The sequence below is a fragment of the Echiichthys vipera genome, assembly GCF_963691815.1.
Source record: "Echiichthys vipera genome assembly, chromosome: X".
Lineage (NCBI taxonomy): Eukaryota > Metazoa > Chordata > Actinopteri > Perciformes > Trachinidae > Echiichthys > Echiichthys vipera.
Genome location: NC_139825.1, coordinates 21530188 through 21555931, shown reverse-complemented (window position 1 = coordinate 21555931; position 25744 = coordinate 21530188). Strand labels below are relative to the sequence as shown.

General features: G+C 40.3%; 1 protein-coding gene across 1 annotated transcript in view; it reads right to left on the bottom strand.

The window, feature by feature from the left end:
• Positions 1 to 25744, bottom strand: part of iars1 (isoleucyl-tRNA synthetase 1) — a 62331-nt gene that overhangs the window by 9096 nt on the left and 27491 nt on the right. Inside the window, exons 14-28 of the mRNA XM_083939819.1 lie at positions 24499 to 24625; positions 20461 to 20534; positions 18875 to 19069; positions 18524 to 18610; positions 17370 to 17453; positions 14864 to 15008; positions 13965 to 14085; positions 13337 to 13428; positions 12903 to 12980; positions 12214 to 12335; positions 11062 to 11164; positions 10876 to 10959; positions 8033 to 8207; positions 5998 to 6110; positions 3065 to 3160 (exon numbers count right to left, since the gene is read on the bottom strand). Coding sequence (XP_083795945.1) covers positions 3065 to 3160; positions 5998 to 6110; positions 8033 to 8207; positions 10876 to 10959; positions 11062 to 11164; positions 12214 to 12335; positions 12903 to 12980; positions 13337 to 13428; positions 13965 to 14085; positions 14864 to 15008; positions 17370 to 17453; positions 18524 to 18610; positions 18875 to 19069; positions 20461 to 20534; positions 24499 to 24625 — 1696 coding nt within the window. The remainder of the gene's footprint in view (positions 1 to 3064; positions 3161 to 5997; positions 6111 to 8032; positions 8208 to 10875; positions 10960 to 11061; positions 11165 to 12213; positions 12336 to 12902; positions 12981 to 13336; positions 13429 to 13964; positions 14086 to 14863; positions 15009 to 17369; positions 17454 to 18523; positions 18611 to 18874; positions 19070 to 20460; positions 20535 to 24498; positions 24626 to 25744) is intronic.

Sequence of the window (25744 nt, the reverse complement as noted above, 5' to 3'; positions counted from 1 at the left end):
AATAGCTGCACTTTCACCATGACTTGCAGTACAGCCTGCTATCTATGACACATACACTAGATGCTAATCTGGTGCAGCGGGTGGATCTGGGCTATGAGTGTCTGTGTCTATGAGTCTATGAGCATGGTACTGTGTTGAATATTAGTTTAAATCAGAGATCAGCAATGTTGGCTGCATGAACTTCACTCCTGGAGCCACTATAATCTCCGCTAGAGACACGGAGTCCCTGCACTCGACTCGACGAGCCAGTGGTTTTTTGTTTTTTCCCTAACTTTTTTTTATATCATAGCCGTTGTAGTCTCTGCTAGAGACACGGGACCCCCCCCCCCCCTCCTGTTTATCTAGTAACTTGTTGTGTTAGCCTAGCTCCCGGGTGGTGTAGTATCCCTCTACCCCTAACACATCAATGCCCTTTTTTGGTCAAAGGAAATGAGGAGGAGTCAAAGTCTGACAAGATGGCAGCTCACATTGGATCAAGTTGAGAGAACGGGCCCCAGCGGAGAGGCCACGTCCATTTTTTCAATACAGTCTATGGTTCAAAGCCCTCTTCCGTCGATCATAAAGCCTCCATTTCAACGCTCTAAGCGAAGCTGGACTACGTCCATGCCACAGTGTCCGACCACACTCAAAAGATAGGCTCCCTCGAGGTAAATGCAAATTTACAAGATGAACGTCTGCTTACGCTTGAGGCATCCTGTGCCACACTAACCTTGCATTCACACCAAAAGATTAAATCACCCGCAACGCTTGTATCGCATCGCTTGTATCGCATTGCTTGCTCACATTTTTGATCATTGCTGCAATCGCATGTAGCAGCCGAGGCGGCTAGCTAACTGAAGCTAACCCCTGGCCACGCCTACGCCTGCTGTTGTGCTAAATGGAAGTTATGCTAGTGCTAACAGGGATCTGAATGCTTTTAAAAGAACAGAAATGAGGTCTCAGAGGAATTGTGTGGCTCTTAAAAGAGCCGTTGTGTTGTAGTGAGATCAGGCCGTCAGTGATTTAAAACCCTGTAAGGACTGCACTGTCACCAGCGACAGAAAGTGCATGCATTTTTTGTTACACGTAACATGCGGGACTGCCTGTGGCACAGTGGCGGAAGTGAATGGAGCAGGAAGGTAGAAGCAGATGAAGGAGAGAGATTTCGGGAGAATTATATCGGTGCTTTGTGGTGTTCTCTGTTTATATATCATTATCTTTTAAATAATAATATAATAATACTAAATACATTATTTATGAGAGTTTGAAGTGTTTTGGTGAGTTTTATGCCGTGTTCTGGCTGTGTTTTATGTCGTGCTTTTGCTGTGCTTATGCCGTGTTTTTGGCGTATTTTCTGCGTAGTTTGTGTGTCTTTTTTGCCATTATTAGTGTTTTTTCAGGGGTAGTAGGTTTATAAAAAATTCGAGGAAATACTGCCTGGGAGAGGAAACTCCAATACAGATTTGTGGAGGAGGTCGGCCTCGAGGATGAACACAAAGGAACAGGAGGATTGTCACCGTTCCAACTTCAGTAACTAATACAGACTGTATGCATTGGATTTTTATTCCCATCTTTATTTCAATAATGTTTTTCAATATCCAGTATATTTTTTCTCATCCTTTTTTGTCTCAAAATTCTTTGTTAGGGCCATCCATCCCCTGATCTGTGTGCCAATGGCTGTAAGCAGTTCCCAGCCGACCTGACTGCTTTTTTTGGGCTTCCACTGTCTAAAAATCTGCCCATTACTACACAACGTGTCGTGGCCTTTACCACCCTGCTCGCTAAACGTAATAGTCTCCTTAAATAGAAACATGTTTCCCCACCGACTCACGTATGAGTGTAACGTACGTTACATTTTAAAATGTCTAAGGTTAGAGAATGTCTAAGGTTAGAGAAGTTGAGGTTTTCACAGAGATGACTTTGACAGCTTTCCACAAAACTTGGAACTCACTGCTGCTCCTGATAGTGCACTTTGTACTTTGTATGTCTGCAGAATTCAATAAAAAAATGTAGAAAAAACAAAAAAAAACAAATAAATGATCATCACAATAATTAAAATGGGGTATTAACATTAGCTAAGAAGCTCTATACTTTATACTCTATGATTCTACTTAACTTAAAACAAACCTATTTTACTCATCTCATTTGCAGATTTCAAAATTTTCTAAGTATATAATTATGAAATGGGCTTGTCACATTTGAGAAGCTGTACACCGAGCTTAAGTATTTTTTCTCAATGAATCACTAACACCATCCATCCATCTGCAACCACTTATCCCACTTAGGGTTATGGGGCCTGAAGCCAATCCAAGCTGACATTGGGGGAGGTGGGGTACACCAGGTACACCCAGGACAGGATGCCAGACTATTACAGGGCTGACATATAGAGACAGACAACCATTCAGGCTCACACTCATACCTACGGGCAATTTAAGATTGACCAATTAAACACCTGAATGTCTTTGGACTGTGGGAGGAAGCCGGAGGAGCCACACAGACACAAGGAGAAGGGCACACAAAAGGGCTCCAGCCGGAGGTGCCACCCTTAACTCTGCTATAACGTAGATATTGTATTGATCAAAATATTTTAAGAGGAAGGAATGTGTAGTAAGGGATACAGTCTGGATTAGGACGCAAAGGGTGAAACTGACAACAGCGAGAAAAAGTTCAAGTAGTAGAAATACTTTATTTTCCAGGGAGCATGTAGTGACCTACAACTCTTCTGGAGAATGTGCAGGCTCTTCACCCTTTAAAATAGCACAAGCATGTTGTGTTATTTTTTCAGTCCTAATGTGCAATGTTCCTAAATGCTTCCTGTACTCAGTCAATTTTCTTTCCCCCGCAAACAGTCACACATTACTCACCATACAACAGCCTTTAATGGTAATTTGTTTTCCAGTGTAACTCATCAAACTGCCTCAGTGGCATGCAGTCCCTGGAACAGCCCTGATTACATGTGTTGGCAAACTGTTTGTAATATGTCGTATTTTATTCATTAGACACAGGATTGTAAAATTCACTAGTAGTGTGTTATGTGTCAATCTAGTTTCCAGAGCTAGTAGTGCTCCTGAAATAATTTTCCCACCTTCTTGCGTAGTTTCTGAATGCGGTTGATGACCTCTCGGGCAACGCCTTCATCCACCATGGACTGGTCCGGGGAGACATCCAGCAGCACCAGGACCTGAAGGACAACAGACCCGAAAACCAAAAGGAAGGTTTTTAAGCTCCATATTGAACTGATATTTCCAAAGACTGATATAGCATCTATCTCTTTTTCTTTGGCAAGTCAAGTCACAATATCCAGTCTTTATAAAGAGAAAAGACAAGGTATTAATTACCTTCTAATATTATTGGCCAATCTACAGTATCTAACCTGTTCAGAAGGTATGAATTGAATTTGAATTCTAATTATTAATATTAAATTAAATAAATGTAATCAAAGAAAAAACAAATCACTTTATAAAAGCTTCTTTATTTCTTCTCAATCGAAAAGCTATTGCCTCCCTAACACTTTTAAACAGTTAAATACTAACAGCCTATAATGTGATCAAACAAAAAAAATCCTATTATTAATTTGTTTTGGGCTTTTTATGCCTTTACTTCTTAGTTCAGCTGAAAATCGAAAGTAAATGGGGGAGAGAGAGAGGGGATGACATGCAGTAAAGGACTACAGGTTGGAGTTGATCCCAGGCCGCGAAGGAGCAGGTTGTATCAGGCTAATGTTAAGTATCATCAGCCCTCACACACACCGGGTAACCTACACTCATAACTGTAATGTCAACACTGACAACGTTGTACAGTTTTAATATTTAAACTGAAAACATTAAATGAACACAGACCAGTCATTCGAGACATCCTGTCAAGTCACAAGTCTTTTATTTTCTGTCAAGTCAAGTTGCAAGTCATCAAAACCAAGTCCAAGTCCACATCTCTGTAACCAAGTAATATACAATAATGACAATAATTTAGTCTGTGTGAGTCACTAAAGTAAAATGGCCAGGTCATGTTGTGCAACGCTGAGCTGCTGGCATACCTGAACAGTTTACCATGGGTAGGAGGGAAAGAGATGACAGAGAAAAGAGAGAAAGGCCGGAGAGACAGACAGGTGGGAGCTGGAGTGTCAATGCGAGCGAGAGTAACAGAGGGAATTAAAAAGCCAGCTCAGTAAACTGGTATGAAGGTACAGCAGTGTGGTGTGTGGTGTGTACTGTATACGGTTGGAGGAGCACTGATTAGAGAGGGCCTGTGGGAAACGCATACATGCTGGTTTCCACTTAGCCGTGAAATTATTTCATACATCACACTCACAGTAAAGACAAATAAATGCATTTCCAATAAATGGCAGCTTGGTGCAAAAGCAGCAGCGGAGAAGCATTTTATGGTTTTAGATCAGGTTACATTATATCTTGGAGCTCAACCTATAGAATAGTAATTTAAGAGGGAGGGTGATGGATGATATGTGTAATTCTATACCTTTTCATATGTGTTAACTGGCTAAAATTTGCAAATAAATGGTCTATCAAATCTCACAAGTTAAAAAATAAGTCAGATATCTCTATTCATTGGTACAGCAAAATTTAAGGGGCTCTACTAAAAATACAAAAAAAAAAAAAAAAAACAAGGGCAGGGATTGGCTCTACCGGACAGGCTATCAAAACAAACAACAGAGAAACACAGATTACAACACACACAGCAGGAGAGTCAGTATGTTTGTACACAGTTTAAAACACCTTACCCAGGGTAAAATAGGAGCTCTCATACCCCAGTTATTAATGCATGTAAACAGCGTTCTCAGGTTTCTCGTCTGCCTATGCTCCATGGGTTAGAACTGATACCACCATCATGTCTGTACTCTAAATAGTTAGCTACAGTCGGGAGATGATTAGCTAAGCGTGAGACTAAGACTGGGCTATTGCTTGGCTGGGTGTAGTAAAGTCCAGATGTCTCCACTGTTCGGCTGGCAACCTTGTAGGGATGACAAGACTCAGAAGAAAGATGCTGCTCGGGCCAAGAAACAATCTGGCACATGTACCCCTGTAAATCCACGCTGAGATGTTGCTACACTTCGGTTGTTGTACAAATTAAACAAACAAGTATATAGTGTTATTTAATGAGCTTTAAAGGTGTTCGTTGGCAGATTTTGTTAGCTTTGGACCAGAGCATGCGAGCAGACTGAGGCGCTGAGTATTTCTACTCCTTGTTCGCTGGAGCTGCCCCCCCCCACTCCCCCACTAAAGCTACATTGTATTTATTGGACAACAAGTTGGACTGGACTACAAACGCAGAGGCTGTCTACAAAAAGGGCTAAAGTCGACTCTTCTTCCTGAGGAGGCTGAGGTCATTTAACATCTGCCAGACGATGCTGAGGATGTTTTATGAGTCTGTTGTGGCCAGTGCGATCTTCGCTGTCACATGCTGGAGCAGTGGGCTGAAGGTCGTAGACACCAACAGACTGAACAAACTGATCAGGAGGGCCGCTGATGTCGTGGGGGAGGAGCTGGACACCCTGACGACCGTGGCAGAGAGGAGGATGCTGTCCAGGCTCCGGTCTATCTTGGACAATGTCTCCCGCCCTCTCTATGACACACTGGCCCAGCAGAGGAGCACCTTCAGCAGAAGACTCATCGCACCGAGACGCACCACAGGAAATCTTTCCTGCCTGTGGTCATTAAACTATACAACACATCCCTAGAAGAGTCTGTCACCCCTCTCTGTAATACGGACTTGATCATAATCTGTTCTTTGCACATTTTTACGATACTTTGCACATGACAGTACTTTTGATCTGTATATATTACTATTGTAAATTTGATATTTTATATATATACTATTTTATATTTCTGTTTTTACAAATATACATTATCTATATAATATTGTTGCTGTTAAATATGTTGTTTGTATAGTGGAAGTTTGAAACGAAAACAATTTCCCCCTGGGATTATTAAAGTATTTCTGATTCTGATTTGTATGCAAAGGGTATTGAATACAAAAATGTATTGGGTGATATTTCGAGCCTACCTGTGAGTCAGAGTGTGCTTCATACTGTGCTGCTGAGCCAGAACTCTGGTCGAAGGTGTACATGAGTCTAAGGTCCTCCCCATGAAGCTCATGGCCGTCAACCTTGATGGATCCTTAAAATTAAACACGAAAATATGACAATGTTTAGAGCCACTGTTGCTGAACCTGAAAATACACTTTGTTATATGGCAGGATACAATAACATTCCTCAGTTCATAGAAAACTGTTGTTCATGCAGAATTCAACACCAGGGAACCCTACTGTGTCTCAGCATCATCAGACAACACAGCCCAAACTAAACTCACCAGGAGGCAGGATGACAAGATGATTCAAACCATTCTTTATATACATCCATTAAAAAAAGTTTGCCAGCAGAAATATCAGTTTTCCTCCTTGGCTGAGATATTCTCGGCAACAATCATGTAGGACAATATTATGTGGCAGAGCCTACAGACAATCATGGAAATATTCCGGTATTAAGTCAGTGGGATGTTCAGTAACATTTGTCAGATCACCCACGTCACTAGTTAAATATATGTAATAATAATAATAATCATAATAATAATTCAACTAGACAATTATAACACTGATTTTCAGAGGCTTTCCTGTGAATCATTTAAGAAAGGATGAAAATGTGTAGATACATTCAAAAAAGATTTATATTGATGGCCATTATGATAATATCCATGCTGACAACAGACGTAAATGCAAATGTGATGATAAATTATTTAGCGGCCCACTATCCTCCTAATGAAATTTGAATAAAGTACCAACTCATTGTGTGAAATGGGTCTATATTTGGGTGTTTGTCTCTTGAGAAGGATTCTAAAAAATGGTTTCAATTACACCCAATCATAATTAATAAAGTGCTCTCTTAACTTGCATTCAGGCCGAGGCTTTGTTTCGAGTTAGCTAGGGTCTGGACCAGTATTTGCTTTTAAATTTTTTCAAAATAGTCTTCCTTTACAGCGAACCCAATCTAGTCAGGTTTATATCACAATTTTGCCAGTGGCAGCAATTACCCACGTCTGTGTTCTGACTAAAAACCATGACCGTGTTCTCCTCTCCTTTTCACTTCTCCACACCCAGAGGCTGGGTGAAACAGTCACTCTAATCCTAGATTTCCATGCTTTGATTTCCTGTGCCCCTCCCTGCTTCTCTGCTCTTTTCCACCTTCTCTCTTAACCTTTTTTCTTCTGATCCAACAAAATGATGGGATCGTAAGCTAAGGAATAATGAATAATACAAACACCAGTCATGAACGCACAATTAGTTTCTAGCCAAATTGCTACCCTTCTTGTGTAAAAAGTGTTTTTGAGCCATAGATTCTCAACTAGAAATAGCTCAAAAGGTTAAAAGTGGACTCTCAACTGAATGTGAGCTCTTTTCCAAAGTGAGATATGGAGACTTGTTCAGAGACAATGGTGTACCTTCCAGTAACTTGTTACTGTGTTGAACTCCTTTAAGTAAAGATAGGTGATGCATTACAGTCTAGCACCCTAAAAGCAGGTTTTGTACATTCTTATATCACTTCTTTCCTGTGAGTGAAATGATACTTGGTTCTGCGTATTTTTCTTTGTGTGTTTCCTCTCTCCATCATTTTTCCACCATCCTCTACCACATCTATCTCTTTCCTTCCATCGCTCATCCTCATTCTTTCCTTCCAATTGGCTAGACTTCAAACATCCAATGATTGGAAATGTTAAGTTCCCACAGCCCAGCTGACCTCCACTGCTCCCTTCCCCAGAGACTCTGGGGGCTCTCCTCGTCTTTCTATAATTGGAGAGACAGGATACCTTGCACTGCTTTGAACCGTACTCAAGGTCTGATTATAGTTTTCAGAGGGTTAGGGTTTGGATGCTGAGGATAAACTGGCTGTCTGTCTGTACTCGATTTCATTGTAAGGATTCAAAATAAATAAATATAAAATACAACACAATATGGAGGTTGTTATAATATCAGGTTGCTGATAGCTTGATGATTTCCCATTGCACACCAACTGTGATTTTAACCAGACAGCCACACACAGCAATACCCGTCTTCTGGAAGGTCTCTAGCTGTTCGCTGGTGAGCTCCTTGATGGAAGCAGTGATAGCTTTGAAGGCCCCCTTTAGTCTCTTGCCCAGCACCATGTGGTCTGGCTCGGCTCTCAGACGGATACCGTACTTGTCCTTGTCTGTTGACATTGTCAGCTGTCGCACGTTAAGCTCCTGGAGGATGAAAAAGAAGACACAACCAGGGTAAAATGAATACAAAAATATAAAGAAAAAAATGAAACTAATGTGCACTGCAAAACAAAATCTAGACAAAATAATGCTGAAAATTAGTTTTAAGATACATTTAAGAAGTACTTACTTAAGTTAAGAACTTATAATTCAATTTTAAGTTGAATTAAAATACAATTAAACATAAGACTTAAGCATTTTAAATGCCCCAGACATGTACTGAAAATAGCAAATCAATACTTGATTACAGAGTCATTAGGTCAAAGTGTAAGTCAGCCATGAAATCAACCAGTAAGTCTGTCAGTAAGCCATTCCTCCTATTCAGTCAATACTTTTGCCTTTCACTACAGTACGTTTTATTCTTCAATCTAAACGGAGATAGAAATCTGTGATCTAGTCCTATCTGGTGAAGCTATACGGAGATAGTAAATTTAGCCATACTGACACCCACTCTGGCCTGCCATGCACAACCTCTTTCAGTCAATCAAACTGAAAAGTGAGTGTTAGCTAAGTTGACTTGCTGACATTTGCACTGTGGGGTTGAAAATAGTAGCTAGAAATTGTGTTTTTAGCTGAGCTTGGGTTGTGTAAATCAGACCGAATCAATGCAAAAGTGCAAAAAAAAAGAACCTCTTTTATCTTGAGGGCATATAGCTTTGTGTGTGTGTGTGTGAGAGAGTGTGAGTGTGAGTGTGAGTGTGAGAGAGAGAGAGAGAGAGAGAGAGAGAGAGAGAGAGAGAGAGAGAGAGAGAGAGAGAGAGAGAGAGAGAGAGAGAGAGAGAGAGAGAGAGAGAGAGAGAGAGAGAGAGAGAGAGAGAGTGAGAGTGAGAGTGAGAGAGTGAGTGAGAGAGTGAGTGAGAGTGAGAGAGTGAGAGTGAGAGTGAGAGTGAGAGAGAGAGAGAGAGAGAGAGAGAGAGAGAGAGAGAGAGAGAGAGAGATTGCATTACAATGCATTCAGGCTGCTGTCAAATCAAACAGCAGCTCATTGGAAATTTTCACTGAACATCTTGAGCTCAGCTGACAGTGGAGTCATCAACAAGCTTGTCAGCCAAGCAACGCTGAACAAAGCTAAACTTAAAATGGCCATTGACCGTCAACAGCAAATCCCATTTTATGCCTACATTCTTCCCTCTGAATGTTTGTTAAATGTTTTTCCTTAAGAAATAGTCGATAAAATGTAATCAGCATCATTTAGAATGTATAGTACCACTGCTTGGTGTGAAATGCAAAGTTGTAGTGACTTAAATGAAGTTAAGCCTTCAGCACTGGACATTAAGGTGGTCAAACCCATGTAATATGCCAGTGCTAGTATTAATACCAGTGGCACAGCTCCTCTATACATTAGAAAAGGAATGTGAGGGGTTTCAATATAAGCTAAATGCTTTGTTACATCTTGTAGGAGTCACATTAATAACTGTAATTGCTTCAGACATGTGCTGTATAGGGACAATAATTCACTCAGAGAGCAAGTCAGCCATGAAATCAACCAGTTAGTGCCCAATAATTCAACTTTTAAGTACTGGTAAATGCAAAATTAATGTCAAAGCATGACCCATTGAGTAGCAATAATTACAGTGTAATGAGAAAGGAACCTAAGTAAAAGCAATAGTGAAAAGTTGGATCCAACTTTAACTTTCAAATGCTCAGCTGACTGGAAACTACATCAATAGTAAAAGAGTTTGAAGCTTCTTCCCTGCAGGACCTTAAACTGCTCTTGGTTGTGAGTGTCTGCTGAAGGGAAGTTAGCAAGGTTAAATGTTTTCCTCGAAATCTGAAACTGAGTGTGAGATAAGAAGTGTCTCGAGCTACGATCAATCTTGCTGGATCCAACAGAAGGTTGAACCAGAAGCCCTTATCCCACTTAATCCTTAATATAGGATTATATATGAATAGAATATGGGAACAAAAAGGGATCAATTTTCCATCCAAGATTCATCAGTATCTATGTTTACATGGACCTTTATATTCCCCTAATAATCAGAAAAGAAATGCCTCAATCGAAGAGGCTGACTGGTGGAGAAGAGTGGTGTAAACCTTTAAAAATCCATTGAATAGGAAAATATTAGCTCCCAACAACCATGTACAGTAAATGTACTGTAAATGCTGAATCCAATCATTTCTCTCTGGTTGGAATAATTATACAGTTGTACGTTACTAACACTGTATGGCTGTGATATGATAATTATCATTGTGTTTGACCTGGCTTGGCTTATACATACAGAGAATAAATGCCATAGAATTTTCTTTTATTATGCCGTTTGACAGTCAGTTTTAACGGAGGTTCCTCCGATACTGGTATTGGTATCGGAACAACTCTTTACAGGATCGGTGAATGGTTGAAACGTCAAGTTGATCAAACAAGTGTTTTAAAAGAATCCGGAATCTACCAAACCATCTCAAAAAAGTCTTAAAAGAAATTCTTCTTCTGTTATATATCTGGCACCTTAAATGCTTCACAGTGTTCGGAAACTACTTTTCTCTTGAACTTATACATTTAATAGCATTGATCAGAGCATAGTAAACTGACAAAAAACATTGAAAGGAGATGCACTTATTGCCTTGAAACAGGGCAGTGGAAAAAAGGGCCCAGACAACTTTAAGATTAGACAAATTATCACACAATATAAAAAATGAATGTTCTTGGCTTACTTACTTCCAGGATGTATTTCTGCAGGGACTGGATATCTTTCAGAGCCTCTGGGTCCTGGTGAATAACTACCACCTCCTTTAATGGGTACTGAAATGCACACCAATGTAACAGTGGATCAATAAAACACTAATATGACAAAACCAGATACACTACCCCCCCCCCCCCCCCCCCCCCCAGTTGATGATTCACCTTAACAGGCAGGGTTTTCCTGTCTCGGATCACTCGGCCCAGCTCAATCACAGACTGCATCTGAGAGACAGCGCTCTCAATGCGCTTGTCGATCAAACTCTCCCTGAAAAACAGAAACACGAATGAAGAAAATTGAAGTCTCAACACCTCATAAATTGTTACAATGCCATGGGATGAGCATTTGAATAACCTCCTAACTCTGCGGTTTGGGTCAAATAGGAGAGAAAGTTTTTATCCAAAACTGTACAAGTGGTCAGTCATTTCCAATTGCAATGGGTGCAGCCTGACCAAGCTGCCTTCTTATAAAAAGTGGATGTAGGAGAATGAGAGGACCATCTTTGAAAAGCAACTCATCTTTGCTCTGTGAAATCCTGTACAATTGCAGGGCACAGTTAGGGAATGCCGGTGTAGTTATGCCATAACCCACTGGCAGTGGTCGCTCTCCAGATTAATCAGTGGTTTAGAAATTCTAATTGCTTTTCTATTGAGGAAAATTAACAATAGAGCATGACAAGGTTACTACCACACATCAAAGACAGAGTTCAGAACCACCAGCGCCAGAGTTTATCTCAGAAGCATCCACTAACAAGGTACACAGAGACTTTTACCTCTGAATCCAAATTAGAGCTGCACAGTCACTGATAATCTTACATAATAGCAATGTTAGCCCTTACTGTAGGGCCTGCATGAACACAGGCTGTGTGTGTGTGTGTGTGTGTGTGCGTGCGTGCGTGCATGCGTCTGTGTGTATGTGTGTGTGTGTGTGTGTGTGTGTGTGTGTATGTGTGTGTGTGTGTGTGCGTCCGTGTGTGTGTGCGTGCATGCGTGTAATATTCATTTACTCCAGGAGTCTGTTTCTCTGTGTGTGGATGTAAAATTAAAGGGGAGAGGACTCCAGAGACAGCCAATCATTTAATGAGCTGATTGAGGAGCAGCTCTTCCCACCGCCTGATTGGTGGCTGACCTTTGGGAGAGGGGGTGAAGTAGTCCCATTTGACAGCAGGAAGGACAAGCAGCAACACGCATGCTGTGTGAGCACACCAGATGACCATAGCTGCTTTTAGCTAATATGGAGAGCGAAAACTCTCACAGCCCTTTGCTTTTTTTCTCTTTCATAAAGGTGGCATGAAGAATTCAAAGGATTTTTCCAACCTGACTTGGGGCAGCATGAGATAGTGGATGCTGCTGCTGTCCTTCTCTTCAACAGAGGCAGGGTCGATGAGGTGACACAGATTTTGGTACATCATCTCTGTAATGAAGGGTGTGAAGGGAGCCTGAGATGAAGGAAGGAAAAAAGCAAGTAGACATGAGAGAAAAAGGAAGAAATGAAGAATATTAGCTGCTCTGTACTTTATTTAATTTACATTTTCTGACATAAAGGTCTAAAAGTCAGAAGCAGCTTTAAAATCAGCATACAAAACACATTTTTACTGTAGTTTCCCCCCCCTCAATGGTGCAAAAGTTCAAACAGAATTGTGCCAGAGTGAGGTTACTTCTAATGCAATTCTCTTCCATTTCAACCACGGATAATTAACTTGTGTAGCTCACAGCTGATCTGTATTGATCTTGGTTAGGCTAACTGGCTCTTAGCGTGCATCTCGCCTCACATGCAAACATCTTCAATGTGTTATAAATAAAAACTCCTACTGCTCATGCATAATTCATAGCCATGAAGTGCACACAAATACACGTGCTTGCACGCACACACATGCACCTCTTCCATACCAGCATTATTTCTTTGTGTTTTGCATACACAAAGCAAAACCTCACCACCAAAAAATTTCCCCCATGCGATTTCTTTTCTCTCTTGGTCTCACACTCACAGAAGTAGTATGACTCACCATCAGCCTGCACATGGAGAACAGAACACTGAAGAGGGTTTCCAGCGCCCACAGGCAGTCCTCAGTGCCACTCTCTCCCTACAAAGTACACAGACACACACACACACACACACACACGCGCGCACGCACGCACGCACGCACACACACGCAGTCAGTCCCCTTAGAACAATGAAAAGATAAAATTGCCCAAGTACACATCAGCATCAGACATGTATTCACTACAACCAAATGTTGACTAGGAAGACCACAAACTGATTGCTATAAAATGTCTGCAGATGGAGGCTATGATGAAGAGACTTAGTGGGACCTTAAATTATGGTTTCCATTAACCCAATGAATAATGTATGTGTTTAACAAAAAAACAAGAAAGATACAGGACAGTGAACTTATGTATAGTTATACTTGATCGTCATGATTCAGAGCTGTCATCTCACCTTTAGACGACGTCTGTTGGTCCTCACATACCAGTTGGTGAGCATGTCCACAAACTTGACTAGACGAGGGACGACGGTGTACAGGCGGTAAGCTGCAACAAGAAACTACTTTTAGAAAAATCATGAAAAAGTTGACAGATGTGACGTTTGGCTATTAAATCAAAGTTAAAATAACAAAATAACTTAAATCAAATTCAAATAAAGAGATGAAAAATTTAACTATAAAAATGAAATAAAAGAAAGCATTAGCGATATTTGAAAAATGTATGTGACAAATGGCACAGATTTTATGATTAATAGTGTCACCATTCAGGATTTCCTTTTAACCCCAAATATAACGTTTGCAGTTGATTCAATGGTTCAAAACTGAAGTTTAAATTCCAACCTTCTTAAAAGAATATTGTTTTAACCATTTACTTAAGCTTTGTCTTTACAAGAGTCGGCAAACGGACGCTAATACCGTTGAATAAGCCGTGCGCTTCACGTGGCCCTGCTAAGACAACCCTTTCACCTCGTGGTTTCTGTAACAATGGGCGCTGCTGGTTTTGTGATGTGATTGGATATGGCCACACAGTGTGTTCATCGTGTGTTTGTGTGTGTGTGTGTGTGTTTATGTCTCGTGTCTCACCGTCCATCTCAGCCTTGAAGAACTGGATGAGAGATTGTGTGAAGGACTGAATCCATTTGTCCATGATGTTGTCACTCTGCTTCACCGTATTTTCATTGTACAGGAACTGAATCTCATCCTCCTAAAACACATAAATATACAAGCACACACACACAAAAAAATCATCAACAAATTACCATTTTCAGGCCTGAAACCTGAGTTTGATATTATGATATTTTGTCACTGAATTCTTACATATCTGTTGTTCACTGGTAAAGTGAGAGAGATATGGGCCCTGGTTGGATTCCAACTGGATAAGCTGTGGTTCATAACAATATTTTCATCTTACGGGTGCAAGTTGAGTTTGAACTACATCTGTAACACAGATTGCCTGCAGGTGGTGCATGTAGCTTCAAGTGCTGCAGATGTTATTTTCTTTGTCTGTGGGCGACAACACTGATACCTTTAAATTGACTTTGCGGGTTGGCAGTTGTAAAAGCGGTTGAGTAGAAGTGACTGAAAAGCAAGTCTTTGTTGAGAATCAGTCTGCTAGAGCAACATCCTGACTTCTTTTATAAAATTGCTCTCACAGGATGTTTTTTAATGTGCAGAGCAGGGACTATCCGGGGGAAACAAAGTCTGTTTCTGATTCATTTCAGTCTGGACCGAAATACCCAGCCATCCATTGACCAATTAGATAGGAGCATTAGATGAAGGTAATACTGCAGCCTTTATAACAATATTTCATGGCACTAACGAGTAATTCCCTTGAGAAATACCCTATAAGGAATAATTTGTTAATAATAGTAATAATCTGCCGCTCTATCAAACTGTGCTATGTACTGTATTTTAGACCATGGGCAGCTAAAGTAACAAAGTAGGAGTTGTGGAAGAAACAACCTTTTCATTCTGTTCATTACCTTCTGTAACCTCTGTACGTTCTGCACCAGGAAGCGATAGGCATTATACCACGGCAGGAAGACATCCTTCAACACGTCTCGCACACCCTCCTCTTTGAAACGCAGGTTCTCTGCTCTCACTACAGGCGAGTTGATGAGGTACAGTCTAAAAAGAGAGACATTGAAGAAGTTAATGAGCGTGGTAGAATTGATTATGAGTGAGGGCGAGCAAGCAGATAGTACTGCCTGCTTTGGGGTTTATAGGGCCACTTGAAGGTAATAACTTCAAGTGGCCCTATTATGCTTTCCCTTATTTTCTGTCACATATATATTGTTATAATTTCAGATGTTCTTGCTAAACATGACCAAAGTTTAAAATAAAGAGGTAAACGTGTTTATGGGTGACCAGTACAACCCCCAATGAGCAAAACTCCCCAGGATACAGTCAGCTGTAAATGCCACCTTTCAGACAGTTTTTCTACTTTTTCCGGCAGTCTGACGTAAAGCCTTTGCAGATTTTTAAACAGGGTCATCTGCTCCACGAAAAGCACACTGGGTATGCCCACGAAGTACAGCTATGCAAAGCTAGTATCTAGACAGCATATATCAGCGGACAAAGCAGAAGAGCATCTCTGGTTAAAAAGGGTCTCTTTGTCATTTATTAAACATTAAACAAGTACAACATACCTCCAAAGTACACAGACGCATTCAGTACACTATTGTTTATATGGTCACTTTACCCCAAAGCAATTTTAGTCAAAAGCAACTGGACTTGGTTTTTTTATCTAGGAAAACGTTTCACCTTTCATCCAAGAGGCTTCATCGGTTCATGTACGCAAATGACCAGGCTGGGACTGGTCTAACTATCTGGTGTGGAGATCCAGGTATTTAACCTCTCACAATGCCGATGAGGACACTGGAACCCTTTGTGCTCAAAGTGCCAACGACCGTCATTAGAGTGGCAGTTGTTGGTGGCAAGTTGGTTTAGACTTCATTAGTGCTCTATTGGGTCTTAACGAAAAAGTCGTTGGAGTCACAGGAGGCCATTTGTGAACAATTGTTCTTTGAGGTTAGATTGTTGAATCTCCTGGGAAGGGATGAAAGGGCAGCATTGAAACTGGAGATAAGTGTTGTATCAGACCTCCTCCTCTGTTTAGAGATGGTTTCTCTACTTTTACATGGATGGCTTCTTTTACTCCTCTTTCAAACCATCTGTCCTCCCTGTCCAGGATGTGGACATTGTTGACATCAAAGGCTTTCTCCTTGAGATGTGTAAGTGGACAGCAGAGTCCAGGCCTGAGGAGTTAGCTCTAGTTGTTTTGTTTCTACAATGAAGAGATCTATGCATTCCTCGTTGCATTGGATAGCATAAACCAGATTGCTTTTGTGTACATTCTGTCTTAGTGTGTTACTGGGTTTGAAATACACAGGGATGCAGTGTTTGTTGAAGATCCTCCTGAGTTTCTCTGATACTGCCGTTTTCACACAGGTCCAGCTGGGGTAACCACAAGTTGTGAGGGCACCTCTCGGGTGCTTACGTTCTTCCCCTTGGGCCTGTGAGCTGGTGGGTACGTTATCAGCTCTGTGTTGCAGTGTTCTGATAACCCCAAGCTTGTGTTCCAGGGGGTGGTTGGAGTCAAACAGATATTGATCTGTGTGAGTGTGTTTTCTGTATACCCCAATGTGGAGGCTCCTGTCATTCTCCATATGGACGTCACAGTCTAAGAAAAGCAAACTATTGTCCTTGACTTGAACCAATGGCTCGGAGTTACTCCTTTGTAGGAGTTTAAAGCCTTGTCTCCTACCTCCTCCATGTATAGATTTGCCACAATAGGGGATACTGGTGAACCCATGGCACAGCAATGTTTCTGTCTGTAAAAAGTGCCATTAAACTGGAAATATGTGGTGTTCAGGCACAAATCCAGAAGTTGGCAAATGTGGTCTGGTTTGAGATTTGTTCGGCTGTGTAAGGAGTTGTCCTGTGTGAGCCGCTCTCTTACTGTGGCCAGAGCATCCATGGTTGGAATACAGGTGAACAAGGAAGTCACATCGTAGGATACCATGGTTTCATCTTGATCCGTTTTTAAGTCTCGGAGCTCACTGTACCGAAACAGCTATACTGCAAATTAAGTTTTTAGGCACAAAAGAGAAATGTTAATGAAAGGCCTCAAGAGAAAGACTTCCTTCTTTCTCTATCTCTGCAACTCACTCTCCATTAGTATGTATGCGAGCATATGGCGCAATTGCATAGTGCTTTATTCATTAGGCCATATGGCTTGGCACTCTCGATGCTCAGGGCAAAGGAGTGAATGTATGACAAAAAGCAACGTGTATGAATACGTATGTACAGTATGCGTGAGTGTGCCTATACTGTTTGTAGGAAGGAGAATGAGCCTATTTAAGCATGGATAGCGATTCATGCCTGCTAATAACATAAGGTAGGTTACCACACAGAACCCTGCCACCGGCACACAGGCCTTCGTGCTTCAGAATCACACACTCCTACAAATTCAAGCACAGCGCTGACCTGAGGGCATCGGCTCCATAGTGCTGCACTATCAGTGATGGATCTGGGTAGTTCTTCTTGCGCTTGCTCATCTTCTGTCCATCGCTGTGGGAATGAAACAAGCAAAGGCATTAATACACATATACACGCATGCATGCATGCATGCACGCATGCACAAAAGTGTATGTTAGGAACCATGCACTTGATATTCAAATTAGTCAAGTCCTTCCAGGTCAGCAGGCCTGTGAGCACAGTGCTGCATTCAGATCCGGAGGCTGAGGACAAGCAGCTCTATTGTAGAGCAGCTCTAGGCGCTAAATGGTACAGCACACATACCAGGCTGATCAAGAGAAACAGCAGAAAAAAATAGGAGGATGGGTATGTGAGAATTGGAGAAGAAAAGGAATATATATAAATGGAAGGGCAAACCGTGCATAAGTGGAGGCAGACAGGAAGATTTGATGTCTGCAGAAAATAGCCCTTAAATGTGTTTGAAACTGACAGGATGTAGTTGGAATTTTCCTGCATTTTTCCTGCTGTGAACAAATCTCATCTGACTATAAAGCAAGGCATCGATGTCTTTCGCCTTTGTCTTTCACGTATCTTGAGAATAGTTCATCCGATCTACCTCACACTTGGCGGGTGTATCACGGGGGATCCAAAGGAGTGCTTTGTCGTATTTGGAGCAAACTCTTGTAATGTAACTCTGTGTCAGAAACAATTTGTTTTCCTGGGTTCTGTGGGCCCAGACATATTCATCCATATAAGCCACTTACATTTGCATCTAAATCAATTTTACACCATTTTAAATTGGATCCAAATCAGTTTTTTTCTTAGCTCCTCGTTTGTATATATAGGTTCAAAAAAGATTGATTGCTGATATAATTTGACTGGAGAAGTTATAATACTACTTGGTAGTGGGTTATTTTCGTCAAACCCTTCAAGGTATAGTATACCAATACGCAGCCCTACAGGAATTTAATATTGCTTGTAGTCAAAGCCTAGTTGGGAAATTGGAAAGTAGCGAGAGACACATTGTTGGTATTAATCTTTCACAGCATTTGTTTACAATAATAAAAACATAGATCTTCCTTGATCTTTAACGGAAATTAATGTTATTTGCAAATGAAAGAAAAATGAGGAGGAGGGTTATTTTAATAAGTCAATGGACTCACCTAGCGAGTACCAATCCATTAACAATGACATTTCTGAAGGGCGGTTTGCCAAACAGCGCGGTGGAGAGCACCAACAGGGTGTAGAACCTATAGCAGGATACAAAAAGATAGTAACATGGTCACAAAAAGCAACACTGAATTACAAGTCATTCCTGCTCTGAGGAAGGTTTAATTCATTTATTCTATCTGTTATTATTTTACTTTACTTTCAGTTCAAAAGTCATGATTATGTCTTTTAGGAACACACTCATCCGCTGCTCTGATCTTCAATGAACTCAGCAGCGAAGGTCGCAATGTCTCTATTCCTCATCTGTCAGCCTCTTTACACCCATCCATTCATCCACAGCTTACCATCCCCTTGTCTGGTCAATGCCTTCGGCAATGAAGTCTGCTGGGAAAGTGTCATCAAACTCCTTCCTGTTTTCAAAGGGGTAGTGGGCCTGGGCGTAAGGCATGCTGCCGCTCTCAAACCAGCAGTCAAAGACCTCTGTGACCCTCCGCAGCACACCCTTTCCACACCGCGACGGGACTGTCAGACTGTCAATGCTGAACAGAGAAAGGAGGCACAATTGTTAAGACAAATAGCAGCAATTTACCCAGTTTTAGGTTTAATATTGCCATAAGGATATTTTCTATTTGTACACTATATGGCTCTATGGGTCTATAGGCGTTTTGGCTGCACTCCAAAAGAACAATTTTATAGTCTTTCACCTATGGGAACGAGGTTAAAGAAAAAAAAAAACAATAGTGCTAATGCTGTGCTGACACCCACTAGAATAAGCTTGGGTATTGCTTTGGGTCATAAGCTTCAAAAACAAGAATATGGATTAATTTACTGACTTATGAAGGCTGAGGAAAAGTTATACAGTTTCAGCCTGTGTGAGGTATAGGGCTATATCGATACACTAACGTCACGATGCAATACACAATATTCAGCTCACGATACGATATATAACGCGATATTCAGCCAACAGTATGATTCGATACGATACACTTACATGATTTTCTTAAATATTTTAAAGGGACAGTGTGATTTTGGGGACATCTTGTGAGTATTCCATTGACTGGGAGTGAATTAATAAAAACTGAAAGAATAAATTACACAATATATGGCTCTGACTGGACAGCAGAGATGGTAACAAGTCACTTTTTGCAAGTCCAAGTCAAGTCTCTTATGCTTTTAATAAATAATAAAACAAGAATTGAAGTGCAACTATATTGTATAATTACACAAAGTCCCAACTAATGACACCTTACAATCTAGTGTAAATAAAGAAAGTCTGCTGCCCCCTTTACCTGGAACTAATTACAGAAACTCCAGGTCCTGCTCTCATTGGAGGATTTTAAAGAAGTTTGAAATAACATGGAGGAAGACACATCTGGCTGTAGATATTCTGCATGATATATTCATGATTATGCTCGATTGTGATGTATATTTGCTGATTTACTTGTTATTTGATACATTTTTATTGTATTATAGTCATGTATTTTGTATTGGCTGCTCATTATGTTTGTCAGAAACGTTGACAGTCGTGCTGCTGTCTGTCTCAGGACACTCAGGAAAAAAAAAATGTTTAACGTCAGCGAGCTCTTTCTGTGAAATAAATAAAAAATGATCCAGCCTCTCAAACACAATGTGATGGTTAAAGCTAAAAACACAGTAACATTAACGTTATGTGGTCAACAATAAACCTGTAACATAAACTTGCCCTAAGCTGACATTAAAATTGAATGTGCTTTTCTCCCGGTTTAACGGCATTAGATGGCAAGAGAACACTTTTCAAAAATATGTAATTTAATGAACGCCGATCTAAAAATTAATCTCTTACAAAGCTAACATTAGTAACAAGCTAACGTTGATAGTTTATGTACACACAAACACTGAGTACATGCTCAGGTGGGTGGCTGATAATCTAAGTGTTTCATCAGTGACTCACCTCTCCCGATGGAGATCAGTTACTTTGACTCCAGTCAGTTCCTCCAGCTCAGCCATGGATCCTACACACACCACCTGAGTGAACATGCGCACACACACACACACACACACAAAAAAACACACACAGTGCAGCTTGAGTGAACAATGTCACACAACAGAATTCATAGTGAAAGGTTTTCTCAAGACAGGAATGAATGATTATTGCTGATAAGTTGATTGATCAATTAGTAGATGTAAAATAAAAGTAACAATTTGAATAATCAATTAACTGTCAAACTGATCAATCATTTGCTGGTTCCAGCATATCAGATGTCTGATTTGTTCTCTGCAGGAGTCACGCATTGAGCGTGACAGTCATGCATTTCGATCTCTTATCCCGCACTCCCGCCACACATTGTATTTCTCACGCAGAAAAACATTTTATAATAAGCTGCAGCGCAGAAGAGCGGCTCTCACTATGGAACCGGCAGGAATCAAGCAAGTCTCATCAGGAGCTCAGAAAATAGCACTATTGTATCTGGGTAAGTTTAATGCAACAACCAATGAAAAAAAGCATGGTTTTATTCAAATGATTCTTATTTTTTTTTCGTTTCGTAACTTTACACCAGTGATTACTGTTCAATCTTCAAACAATATAACAATAGTAACAATATCGCTCGAGGTAGTGCATATATCATAAATAAAACAAAACTTTGAAGTACATAAATCATTACAGATCAAATTCATTACAAATGGCTTTGGTTTTCACAGCTTTGAGGTTGGTGCAATACTTACTACTGTATTATACTAGTTAAAGTAAGAAATGGCTTGCAAATTTGTGTGTATATAGAATTTACCTAATAATAAGAAAAGAATCATACCATACAACGTTTTTATAGTAAATATATTTTCAAAATACTAACGAAAAAATAAAATAAATTTTGAGTTTGAGTTTTGTTGTATACCTATCTTCCTGTTTAAAAAGAGGTTAATATCACACAGTGTTAATGTTATCTTTGCAGTTATTTCAGAGACACCTCTTGCACCTTGGTTGAGAAAAAATTTGCTGGGTAATAACCACGTGTCTTCACATTCTATATCAAATTACAGATTACTCAAAAAAAAACTATAGAAGCAGGTTAACTAATTGTGCATATTTGTATTAATTGCCTTATACGTCCATTATTAGTTTTATACTCAAAAAATGATCTGCATTTCCTATATAAAGTTTGCTGGATAGTATCTCAGATTGCAGATGAAAGTAGATTTTTAATACCTAAAGGAACCGCATCAAAGACAAGGAACAAAGCACAGGAATGTTTTTCTCCGATAAAAAATGTATACAAATTACCCTCCTTGTTAAGCGGTTGACAGACAAGAAGTATTCCATTATCAACCCAATTCTTTAAAAACAATGACTTGCATTTATAACATCTTGGCTATCTTGGTTATTCCAAATGTAACATTTGTGATGGGAAAAAATATGTTTATACACTAGGGACCAGCTTAAAGGTAACTTTATAGGAATCAGAAACTTTTATGGGATGCTTTTCTATCTTATTATTACATCTTTATAAAAAAATTAAATCCCCCTAAAGCTCTAAATATATATATTTTGAAATAAAAGTCCATAACGAAGCTGGATAAGTTAAATATCTTTTTAACCACTCAATTTTAAAAGTTGAATGAAGAGTATGAAAATCCCATTTACTAAATTATAGTTAACTGGACAGTATACTGTTATGTGATTTTTTTTTTTTAAACTGCCAAATATCATTATCAGTGTTGGTCTCAAAACACTTTACGTTAAGCACAGTTCCTTTTATTCAAGGGCATTGTTTGACATATTGGGAAAAGCCCTTATTATTTCCATTGTCTTGATAAAGAACGCAGCTTCTTATGTGTACACTACAGGAATTTCAAAATCCTCTCACATTGTGAACTTCTTTTCTGCACATATCATAAAGTAAGATTCGCAAGGATGTGTAGTTTACACTAAGCATTAATAAGCTGCTGGAAAAAAATACCCGGTTGCTACTACTGTTGTAATGTTGGTAAATGTTACTTAACTAATTCATAATTACAAATCATTTTCTATCCTGCCTGGGTATTCTTTTGCTGTACTGTCCAGCCGTAATTGTAGTCTTCCTAACAAGCCTTTATGACCTTAAATGAAGCACCTGCCTGTCACCACTACCTTGGACTGTGGTGGCGGCAGCAGCCGCTTTCAAAGACGCTCTTGCATGTGGAAGGTTGTCAGGGCAATCTAACAGATTTAGAGGTGCTGGTTGGTCGATTTTGTCACCTCTGGACAGAACCCGGGTAGCTATTTCCTTCTTTCCAATCTTTGTGCTAAACTAAGCCAACAGTCTGGCTGGTTGCAGTTTCATATTTACTGTACATGTAACAGCTACATTGATCTTTTCATCTAACTCTTGGCAAGAAAGCTTATTTACAAAAAAACGTTAAACTATTACTTTAAGACCTGCAAAAGACTATCGGTGCAAAACCCCACAGCCCTGATGTAAATGATCACAATACAACACAACTTAAAAAGTAGACCTACTTCAACACACTTCCTGAGTAACTTTACCTTAGAAAGTATGGTAAGTAAGTGTGTTATCTGGTCTCCTCAGAGAGTTAACCTGTAGGCTCTGCTCTAGTTTTACCACAGCACCAGGTAACATGGCCCAGATACAGACTGATGCACCCGCGTCAGATAAAAAAGAGCACAGAGTAAAAGAAACATATACAGACAAGACAGCGAGAAAGAGAGAGAGAGAGAGCGGGTGGAAAAAATAAACAATACTGAGATATAGAAGTCATACTGCCACACGGAGACAGACACACTCGCTTTCAGCATTAGTTTTGGGTGTGGGATCTGCCGATGAGGTGTGCGCAAAAGAGGCACCAGGGAGCGCAAGTGTTCTGGAAATAGTCACAATGCTATTTCCAGCAAGCAGGTCGCTGGCTGTCCCTCTTTCAGCCAGGGGACCAACACTTAATTTCTCAAACGCTCAAACAACCCAATTCTGAGTTCTCTATTCAGTTCAGTCTATTTCATACAGTCAGCCGGGTTTGGAAATTAACATCCATAACCAGACGAACATTTATACAGTTTGGCTGGCTTCTCTGCTGTACGCTTATTTTTTCTCTTCCATTTATTTCCCTCCCCCTCTTTTTTTTTCGTCTTTAATTTATTCTGCCCCCTCTACCTCCCTTTATGCTCCGTGCCTTCCTTCCTTTCCTGCCCCCGATCACTGTTTGTCTTGTGGACCTTTGAAGTTGCCTTAACGGGCATGAAGAGAAACCAAACACATTTTGGTTCATGTTTATTTGCTGTTTACATTAATGAATCATTCATGTGTTGAGTTTACGGAGGCCCTCGGTAATGTAGCCTGAGGGGAGCTGACTCTGACTGCAGTATGAAATCACGCTATGTACACTCTTTGGTTTGACACTATGGTCACCTCACTCTGCCAGTCCAAAGACACGCACGTGTTAGGTTAATTGATGACTTGCCTGTAGGTGTGAATGTGAGTTTGGATGGTTGTCTGTCTTTGTTTGTCTTGTTTGTCTATGTGCCCTGCGATGAACTGGTGTCCTATCCAGGGTGTATCCCGATGACGACTGGGATAGGCACCAGCCCCCCCGCGACCCCGATAGGGACAAACGGTTGAAGATGGATGGATGTTTGTGTCAAAAAGAGGTCAGTGAGAACATTTTCACTCTGCCAATTTATTTTATTTTAGCTGGATTTCTGTACTCTTGCAGCAGACCAGTATTCCTCTTTGGAGAAACTAAAGACTTTTTTTCCCACAAACCCATCTCTATGGTAAATAAAAGAGAGTTATGGAGAGTTCAACTTTTCAATTATGCCCTTTCATGCTTAGCCCAAATTGATTTGTGAGTGCTGTCAACTCGGAGAAAAGACTAACTGTCTTGGTATTTGGTCATGACACAGACAAATTGTGTGATCTCTGTAGAGTACAAAGACACATTAGAAGCATTATGTACTCTATTAAAGCACAGTAAGTACGTATTTGTGTATTTTCCTGACCTCCTCAAAGTCGTCGCTGACCCAGAGAGGGATTGGCGTGCCCCAGTAACGGTTTCTGGAAATGGCCCAGTCTCGAGCGTCTCTCAGCCAGTTTCCAAAACGCTTCTCGCGCACAAACTCTGGAACCCTGTAGAGACAGAAAGATTATGATGTGTGTTTTGGTTTCAGTAATTAATATAAAACATGATTTCAACCACAAGGACATTAAATCTGCTTGTAGGATGGGGGTCAACGTTTGTTTGAAATGACACACAAATAGAATATTACAGTAATACTAAATAAATGGATACTAAATAGCTGGCAGTAGTGACAGTTATTGCTACAAGACTGAAAAGCCTTCTTCCCACCATCCACTGTCAAAACAATCCCACTTATAGTTTAGAAGTGAGTAATGTTTCCCAACAGTCTTTAATCAGATACAAATCCATTTTGTCCATCAAATATTACTGCCTATGTCAAGCAAGAGAAAACAAACAAGACTTTTGTAAACCAAATGCTATTTTTTTTCTTACATTATAAGGCATTTTTCTTTAAATGCAATGAGGCCTGCAGAAACCCTGATAATTTGATGTGCAATACATTTTGTTCACAACAAAAGCATTATTATAAAGTCCATTATTATTCTTTATTCCTATTGTGCTGGATTATTTTCCTCTTCTTCCTCGTTTTAGTCCTGTGCTGAAAAAATAAACTGTGCTGCTCTCTTTATGAAGCTCTACTGCAAAGGTTAACATTCCCAAGGCATCTTCCTTCTTTGTACCCCATTTCTGCTCTCCCCTTTTCCTTTTTTCGCCTCGACCGATTTCTAGCTTTAATCCACTATCTCACAGTCTCTTCTTCTCACCCTGTCCCTCTCTTTTGCTGTGCCAGGCTGTGTTGCTCAGGAGAACAGAACGGAGGGTATAAATCGTTGTCAGGATCCATGCGCTAAGCAACGAGTTCATCAATTCCCATTTGTGGGAGGCATTTCTATTTAGGCCCCTAATATATCAATTTAATGATTTTTTTTTATTTATTTTTTTTGCTGATGCTGCTCACCACTCCACCCATCGCCCTTCCGCTCTTGCTTTATGCTAAATGTAGAATTGAAAGTATGCTGTCTTGTGCTGGAGATGTACAAAAGGGCTATTTGACATGTGCGGGCTTCTCAGAGACGCTAGGGATGGATAGAAGAGAGCGAAACAGGGACAGAGATTGTTGTCAGGATTGATTGATTGTTTGTGTACATGATGGAAAAAAGCTAAGG